This window comes from Setaria viridis, chromosome 3 (genome assembly GCF_005286985.2).
Source record: "Setaria viridis chromosome 3, Setaria_viridis_v4.0, whole genome shotgun sequence".
NCBI lineage: Eukaryota > Viridiplantae > Streptophyta > Magnoliopsida > Poales > Poaceae > Setaria > Setaria viridis.
Genome location: NC_048265.2, coordinates 26,641,868 through 26,650,826, shown reverse-complemented (window position 1 = coordinate 26,650,826; position 8,959 = coordinate 26,641,868). Strand labels below are relative to the sequence as shown.

General features: G+C 42.3%; 1 protein-coding gene across 1 annotated transcript; it reads right to left on the bottom strand.

The window, feature by feature from the left end:
- Window positions 1-1,155: 1,155 nt before the first annotated feature.
- Window positions 1,156-8,580, bottom strand: LOC117848723 (uncharacterized). The gene is made up of 8 exons (XM_034730242.2): window positions 7,885-8,580; window positions 5,555-5,631; window positions 4,934-5,102; window positions 4,153-4,241; window positions 2,869-3,033; window positions 2,713-2,790; window positions 2,269-2,372; window positions 1,156-1,708 (listed from the first exon to the last, which is right to left on the bottom strand). Exons 1-8 carry the CDS (start codon window positions 8,459-8,461, stop codon window positions 1,603-1,605), a joined length of 1,365 nt encoding a protein of 454 aa, XP_034586133.1. The 5' UTR covers window positions 8,462-8,580; the 3' UTR covers window positions 1,156-1,602.
- Between the last annotated feature and the right edge of the window lie 379 nt (window positions 8,581-8,959).

Sequence of the window (8,959 nt, the reverse complement as noted above, 5' to 3'; positions counted from 1 at the left end):
GGTGTTGTTTAGTAGAGCTCCATCTGATTCTGGTTCTCTATGGGATCTGATTCTCTGAGAGAAGTGATTCTGTGACTGAAAGTGATCCTCTTTGATTCTAATAAGGAGAAGCTACTTTTTTCCGCTCCCTGTTCATTTCAGAAAATCACTTCACCGAATCAGCAGAGAATTAATTCTCTCTAAAAAACTGTTTGGCAGAGCTCTCAAAGCTAATTCGCTGCTGAATCCAGCAGGAGCTCTGCCAAACGCACCCCTAGAGTTAAATTCTTTAAAGTTAAATTTGAAGTATAAAGTAATACTAAGTGAAAGTTATTTTTCAGCTTCCGGTCCATTAATTCATTTTAAAGAACCACTTCGTTGGGGGCTCTTTTAATTCAGCTTGAAGTTTTCTTTAATAGACATCAACATTTATTTTCTATATGCTAATTTATAAGCCAAATTTCTTAATTTAGTCCCTCAAGAATTGCCTCCAAGCTAGGCCGCTGCTGGTCGCACTCGGTGGGGGTGAGGAGGCCACCGATTACGGAAGGCCAGAATGGCAGATCATCCCTCGGCTACGACATCACCATCGCTACAGAGCAAATTACTCCGAGCGAATATTACCCACCTTAAAAAATATCTTGGGTCTGACAACAGAATATTGCCGCACCAAACCTTGCTCAAATAAAATTTGGGCCAAACAATGATTAGCAAGCCTCGAGCGTCCCAACTCCCCAGGTTAGGGCGTTTGGATGTGAGCCCCTGCCAGCCAAGGCAAAAATTGGCCGTTGACCGCTTGCTGAGATGGCCGTTTAGAGATTTGGCAGGACCTGGTTCTTGCGGTTCATTCTTGGGCATCTGGCCGGCCAAATCGTCGGCCGCGGCCGATGCTTTGGCAGGGCTGGCGTGGAGCAGAATCCAAACGCGCGAGGTAAAGGGAACTGGAAAATTTGCACTCGGTGAACAAAGACTATAGCCTTTCAGAGGCAAGGATCTGAAAATTTTCCACCAATGTTAAACCAACAGACTTGATCTGCACATACATACAATTACGGAGCAAACTGCGCAACAGATTTAGAAAAATTGCAAATAAGCCGTGCCTGGTAGTATTTACTATTTACGTACTATTTTGCAAAGGATGTCACTTTTGTATACGGTTTTCAACATTTTTCCACGTAAAAAATGCTTTGCAGGTTACACTTTTTTTACCACTTTCCACCGACAGGTAATTCTTGCTGCCTGTGCAAGTCAATCCTCCAGCAATCAGAACTTGCAGGTTTCATTTACATCCAGGTAAATCCACACGTGCAAAAATTACCAGCTTTTTACATCGAGCAAACAGGCCTTCACACATCAGGAACGTCCAGCAGAATTCTACAGGCTCTGGAAGCAATTTGCTGGAAATATTTTGCCTCATGTTGCAACTGAACAGCTCTAAACTATTGCTTAACATATAGACAAACATTACGATCCGTGCTGGCATATGATCATCCTGAACCTTCTCACCTTGATCTCTACACTGAGGAAGATTGTCTCACATGGGCAAAGAAAAATGACCTCCACTTGAATATTCCATATGCAATTGCTTGTCCATTGTTATGTTAGAAATTTGCCATTTGGAATCTAAAACAACTGGAAGAATAGACTTGTTGAGCCATCACCAAATGAACGAATATCAGCAGGTTTTACCAGTGCTCTACACAAGGGGCACGTCCGTTCTCGCTCAAACCTAGAAGCAGCATAATAACACGCTGTCATATATGGATTACCAGATATAGGAGAATCACAAGTATAATTAATGACAACAACTATGCATTGAAATTCACCACTGAAAATAAGAGTAATTTAAGGGCATGTTTAGTTCCCTTGACACCGTCACGCTTCATCTAGCTTTGTTTGCAGGAAAGGAGGCATGTTATACTCCCTTGCACATACAAGTATTTCCTTCCTTGTGAGCCACTAAAAAGGCCCTAAGTATCTTGCTTAGGTGTACTAAAAATGGCTGTGAAAATGTTGTATATTCTGTTGCATCACCAAAAGCAATGGCCCACTTGTAAGGAAGATATCCAGGGACTAAACTCTAATGCAATGGCCAATAGTCATACTGTTTTCCTTTGTGAGAGATGGATTAGTCCTACATAAAGTAGATTAGCCATTCTATTTTGAATAATACCCTTTCCAAGACTTCAAAGGACACACAAGAGCTGTGCAAATATATTCAACTAGATGCCTGACTCGGAACGAAGACACAAAAACAGTGCATATGATACAGCAGGCAAAGCAGGTTACCATTCTGAAACACAGTCTTCGCAGAAAATATGTTTGCAGCAAAGGAGAACAGGCACATGCATCTTCTCCTGGCAGATGGCACACATATCACCAGCAACAAGTACCTGTACCAGGCCCAGAAATAAGCAGATCCATTAGCATTCAGGGGAAAATAACCTAGATAACAGACAACATTTTCAAATCTTCAAGACTCAAACCAAATCATGGGTAGTTGATATTTCGGATAACAATAACCTAGCAAGGTTCCTCAAGGATAGAAAAGATACCACAATAGCATTTTCTATTTGTACCACTGTGCAAGTGCCACATCTCATTTTTTCTGAATACCAAAGCTAATTAATCGAAGTTATCCAATGTAGACATTATGGCGACAATACATACAAGGCTCTATTTCACTAAGAAAGAATAGACTAGTGACAGACCCAGCAAGGAGATCTTTTTTACCTGTTCTGCAGTCGCATAAGACCCATAATGCACATCTTTACGTGACAGTGCTTTCACTGCAGCCAAGAATGACTGAACCTGGAAGCCACAATGTCAAGAATAAGAAGTATACTTTCAAGTGAGTAAATTATATACGGATGCAACAAACTGTAGTACCTTCTCAACTACTGAAGTCAACTTGAAAGTCAGGTACAGCCCAGTGGTTAAAGATGAGAAGAGACTACCATATTCCTTGTTCAGAAAGAACCGGTACCAAACAGGTGTCGGCAACAAGGCACGATAAAGAAGCAGAAGGTACTCCACAAGGGTTAGCATTTGGCCCTAACACACAGGAAGAATTGGAGAACCATCAGAAACAATTGACAAAAGGATCAAACGAAGGTTTCTGTACAAAAGAATCAAAACAATGTTCAATATTATCTTGGAATCATAATTAATGTTGAAGATAATAACCCGCAATTATCATTATCATTCTGTGATGCTAATCAGTTGTTGTTGACAGATGGACATATTCCTACCCTACACATACAGTACAACAATGCTCTTGGGATGGTAAAGCACGCATGGCAACCCATCTCTTTCCAAGAATCTAGCAACCTAGAAACAGCAAAACAGCAGCAGGAAGAGGAGGAAAGAAGGAAAAGAGAGAAGGAAAAAAAAAGGAGAAAGGACTGGGCTGGCCCAGCCACCAGTCAGCCCAAGCATATGATGTAATTTCAGATTTATTTGTTGCAGGCATACCATTGGAGCCTGTGTGCTCAAACCCATCGGGAAGAAATCAACCATTCTTGATTAAATGCTTGAAATGTTGTTAGGGCCAAGTCTAGTGTACATGCTTGTTAATGTTGTTCAGATACTGCAGATTCTACTTCAGTAAAAGGGTGTATATTGTATTTAGCTTTCCTTAAAATTTAAAATAAACCCTTCCTAACTAAGTAACTATTATCCAGAATCTCATCCTTTTGGCTACACGGCTATGGTTGCATTGTTGGTAGGTTCAGATTGGGAATGTGGTTAGGGAAGCTTTGTTTTTAAAGCTTTATCTAAAAAATGTCCTTCAGAAAGGCTACTATCACGGATAAATAGCTCTATAAAACAATACAATCCATTGTAGGAGCTAAAGGTACGGTCATACAGTCCACAAAGGTATTAATATGTGTGTAAATACTCAATAATGGCAGCACTATTTTCTGCACATTGTTCACTCGCTGGTATTGTGTTTACAAACTCCACATCCGTTGTCAGTATAACAATCACTTAGTCATGAAGAGTCATTAACTCATTATTAGAATAGCACCGACCTTCTAACACATCATTTGTGGAAGCTGTGTTATATATTAACCAACAAAACACAAGATATAAGATCTATAAACATGACTATAGTCCATGAGTATCAAAAAAGATTTTATAAAAGCATAGGAATTTTAAAAAGATGGCCACCTGTCTACGATAGTTACGGCCTCTGCAGTTCTTGTAGTACATAAGTAGCATGCACTTGACAGCCATAGCGGCTTGGCGAACCATTGTATCTGAAAAGAAATCAGTTACACATCAATGTTCATATTGTTATATCAAGTATCATAAACTGAGTGCAGCTAACATGAAGAATCTCTTTAACAAAACAGCACATATTCCTACCAGCTTATTCCTAGCAGCTTAGTGTGTGTGTCACTTTGGTTCGAACAAGTTTGTAATTTCGTTGCTTTTCAGTAATGAAATTCGGGCGGAGCCCTTAGTGCAAAAAACAAAACAGCAAATATTCCAGTGTTAACATGCTGAGTTAAACACAATCTATCAACCAGGTTTATGGCATTCAAGCATTCCCAGTTTTCTAGTATTGCTCTGCGTTGGAAATATATTAACTCATTACCAAGTGTTGTGATTTCATTGAATAAAACTTTATAAGTTTACAAGGTTTTACAATGACTCAGAAGGTGAACATCAACAGAAAAAAGTTGATGACATGAAAAAAGGGCTTCAGCGAAAGAGATCAAATAGTAGTGTTTCTGTTGTACCTTATAAAATCTAATAATCAGGCAGTGAAGTAAAAAAATTCATTTGCAGTTTCAGTGGTCAATTAGAAGTGCTAGATGTAACAATATATTTAGTAGATCAATATCTAATCTATGGTAAACTCAAGAAAGCTAACTATATGTAGCTTAAAGAATATTTAGCTGTCATACGATTGAGAAACTATATGAGCCAATTCAAGTTGAAGTACCATTGACCATGATGATAAAAATTGCATGCCAGAATGGTGGTATATCTTTTGGAGGAAGCATGAACAAGGGTCTGAGAAGATCATCATTCCTGTACCACCAATAGACACCAAACACATGAATCATGAAGATCACAGTAATCCCAATGAGTACAGATATTTTTCTCTCGCCCTGTAAAATAAAGCAAGAGTTGGAAATATTAAGATACTGGTAATAACAAACTTTTACATTATCAAAAAGATCAGTTTAACAAAAGCATGGCGGTAGGCAGAACAGCATGCTACTAATTGGTGTAATGGTAAAATATAAATCAAGACCAGCTGATATAGATCGAATTATGTATTTGCTGTTCTACTCTCCAAAAATGGACAGCATAGAATAAGGTTACTATGACAGCTTGTTAAAGCTGATACAATGATGTCTTGGAAAATTCAGCATTTGACTCTGATTTTATCTTTATACAAATGATTCACGAAACATCTTTGTTGCAGATAAATCATCTCATTGCCATTTCAAATGATGAGGTAACAGAAAAGAACAAGGGGTGGCAAATTACATACCACATATATTAAAAAATTAATTAACCTAGGTCAGCAATTTATAAGATAATGCATTAGTCAAACCTTCAAAGCAGTTTGCTTCCTCAATATATCATTTGACTTGAACATTACAGCAGCAATCCAAATTGTGACGAAGAAACCTGCACACAAACCAATCCTTCCATTAGTAGGCACTCAAATCCTCCACAAAAATCCTTGCCCAAATAAAACCAAATAAGTGATGGAAAGGAAAACCCAAATAGAATTACTGTTTGCACGTCTATATACTATAGTCGCAGAAACTATACAGCAGCATACTCCCCAAATAACAGATTAAAATAATTGAGAAAGCTAAATAGAGTGGGGCATGTCTAGGCTATTGAATGTAAAAGAAATGTTGGAGAATAACATGATAGATGTGACTGCTATAACACTCGATGCACACTCAAACGAGCAACGCATGAAGGTAACAACATTTTTATGCCCTTAGTTTTGACATACTGACATGTGCATTAGGCATGGCCAAGTAAAAGGTTCTTGGTTGAAAGAAAGATGACCCGATGAACCCATGTAGCATCAGGCATCAGCAGCAGTCCCAGGCTCCAGGCACACTGATGGGGATCTGAACTGTCTGGCTGTTGGCAGTTATGACCTATGCTGCACGGCGTATCGGCCAGATAAGTATACATGGATACAGCATTTTTCTAAACAACCCGATACGCAGATACGTTTCAATATTTACTTAATAAATAAATACTAATGCATATTAAAATTTCTAAAAGCATTAGCAGCCTAAAAGGGTATTGAAATTATCTTGCAATTGCAATTTTGCTCCTCTCATCACCATCAGGAAACAGGCACAAGTGGAGGCAAGCCAAGCATGAAGCATCTCCTTCACGAGTTCTCTGTGCCAAATCTTGCACCCAAAACCAAATAAGAACACATAAGTCTTAAGAGAACTTGATGGAGGAACAGAGGATTTGAGAAAGGGAAGTGCCGAACTGGAACTGCCGAAGGGGATCGCTCACTGGAGGTCGCCGGCCTGCTGCTGAATCGCTGCTGCAGGTGTAGGCGTGTAGCAGAGCCGCAGAGCTACTTTGCAGGCACGTTGGAGCTGCATAGCATCCTCTGTAAAAGGTTCTTCACCGGTGGGCAGCAGCACTAACACGTCCTTCAGTGGGCAGCGGCGCTCGTGTAGTCGTGTGGGCACCGTGCGGAGGCCGGCAGCGCGATGTGTGTGGCCGTGTGGGCGTCAGGATCAGGTTGGAAATGGGACAGTAGGGCAGCAACAGGGTTGAGAGGGTGTGGATAAGGTTGTTGTTGGGCTGGGCCATATTGCAAAGTCGGACGGATACGTATCAGCCCACATACCAACATTTATCGTTATTATTTTTATTACGAATACTTCTCAGTACGTATCCTTGGCGTATCCGATACGGATACGTATCAGATACGCGATACGTCACCTCTCCCACGTATCCATGTAACATAGGTTATGAACCATTTGTTGCTGCTACTCTTGTTGTTCCCTTTTAGTTAGAGTTAGCTTAGTGTAATCCCTGTACATATTTGAATTGCTTCCTACTACAGTGAAATTGCAGAGCACCTGCCACAGTTCACTAAAAAGAAAGAAAGATGACCCATAACTCATAAGCTAATTGCAACAGCCTCCCCTAACAGACACATTAAATGCCTGGAAAGATACACACATCTGAAGTAGGAGTATATTGCAAAGCTAGAAAGATATAAGCACATACAAGGAATTCCTATTATGGTAAATGTAGATGTGCTCCTTCAAGCCATCACTTCAGACAAGCAGAAAAGCTCCAACAGATTGGTAAGGAAAATCAACAGCTGCTAACTATACAGGAGCCTGACTCCAGAAAGTCCAATTAGGCTTAGCTAGCAGAGCTAGCTTCCAAGACCAAGCTGTAGTGCTTATCCGGATTGGATTCATGATTGAATGTCAAAGACCACCGTAACAAACTACAAAATCTAACGACATTAGGAACCCAACGGCAACATCTGAACATAACAAACGTAAAACCCGCAACCACAGAATATTGGAACCACATCATACAAAATAGAAGCCATACCATACCATAGTACAGAAATGGCGTAGCACAGGCTAGCTTGAAACATAAACACAGGTGAACTAAGTAGTCGTACACCCCAAACCATATCCTTTTACTTCTAGCTTAGAATTCACAACAGAAGGTAGTAGAGCCTAATGACAAATGTTAACATAAGCGGACAAAGTTCTTGTCGACTCAGCACTAAATTCCTCGATTGTTTAACAACAGTCTTATCAATTTGTTAACAGCAAACTAGAATAGTCACAACATTAAGGTCGCACAAGTGCCAGTAATCATACACCAGGCATCTTTAGGAAACGAGAGAAATGTGAGCCAAACCTTGGAGATGCTGCCGAATGAAAACGACGAGCAGGAGCAGCGAGAAAGGCAGTATCTGCTCGATCCACCGAGCCACGTGGTGCACGTCGTACCGCTGGTACGCGCGGTCCCCGCCCCCGTTCCCCGACGCGCCGCTCCCAGCGCCGTTCGCCTCCGCGTCAGCACCGCCTGCTCCCCTCCCGGCGGCAGATGCCTGGTCAACCTCCGAGCCTGCTGTCGCCTCGATCGAGTCCTCGGACGAGGTCCCCGCGGCCGCCCCGCCCGCGGCCTCCGAGTCGCCCGGGCCGCCCTGGATCCGGATCGAGACCTCCCCGTCCCCGGCTGCCGCGGCGGAGAGGAGGCCGTCGACCTCGGACGCCGACGACGGCGAAGAGGGCGCGGCGGACGGGTGGTGCGGCGCCTGCGGGGCGGGGACGGAGGGTACGACGCCGGAGTACTCGAGGAGCGCCGCGAGGGGGGCCTGCAGGAGGCTGGAAGCGGAGAAGTTGAGGCCGTAGCGGCGGAGGCCGGAGGGTGCAGCGCCAGCGCCCGGTCCGCTCCCCCGGCGATCGGGGGAACCCCCCGCCGGTGGGTCCATCGCCGGCGGCAGCGGCGATGGCGAAAACCTATATGCCGGCAGCGCACGCGGCGCGGAGACCTCTGGAATGGGAGATTCGGGAGATCCCCTTGCCTTTGCTTGGGTTGGTCTGCTTTGGCTTTTGGTTTTGGTTCGGCGTCAGTTTGTTCACCGTCGCCGTGATGACAGCCGTCTAGCGCCTCTGTTCGTTTCATTTTGATGGCTTTTGTGGAAATTGGAGTTTGATTTTGGGTTAAACTTGTACAAGAAACAATCGTGACCATGTCAATTTTTCTTCTATTTAGGGTCCTGAGCTCCTGATGAGTTACCGGCCACAAAGTCTATTTTCTTTAATTCAACCAATAGTTTTTTATTCCAAAATGAATCTAATTTCTGACAAACTGGCAGTGTTCGTACACTAAATTTCTAAAGTTCAATACATACTCTTATGTCCATGAATTTGTATCCACAACCACTCAACATTAGAGTTAAAACAAAAAAAACTCTAATAACGATGGA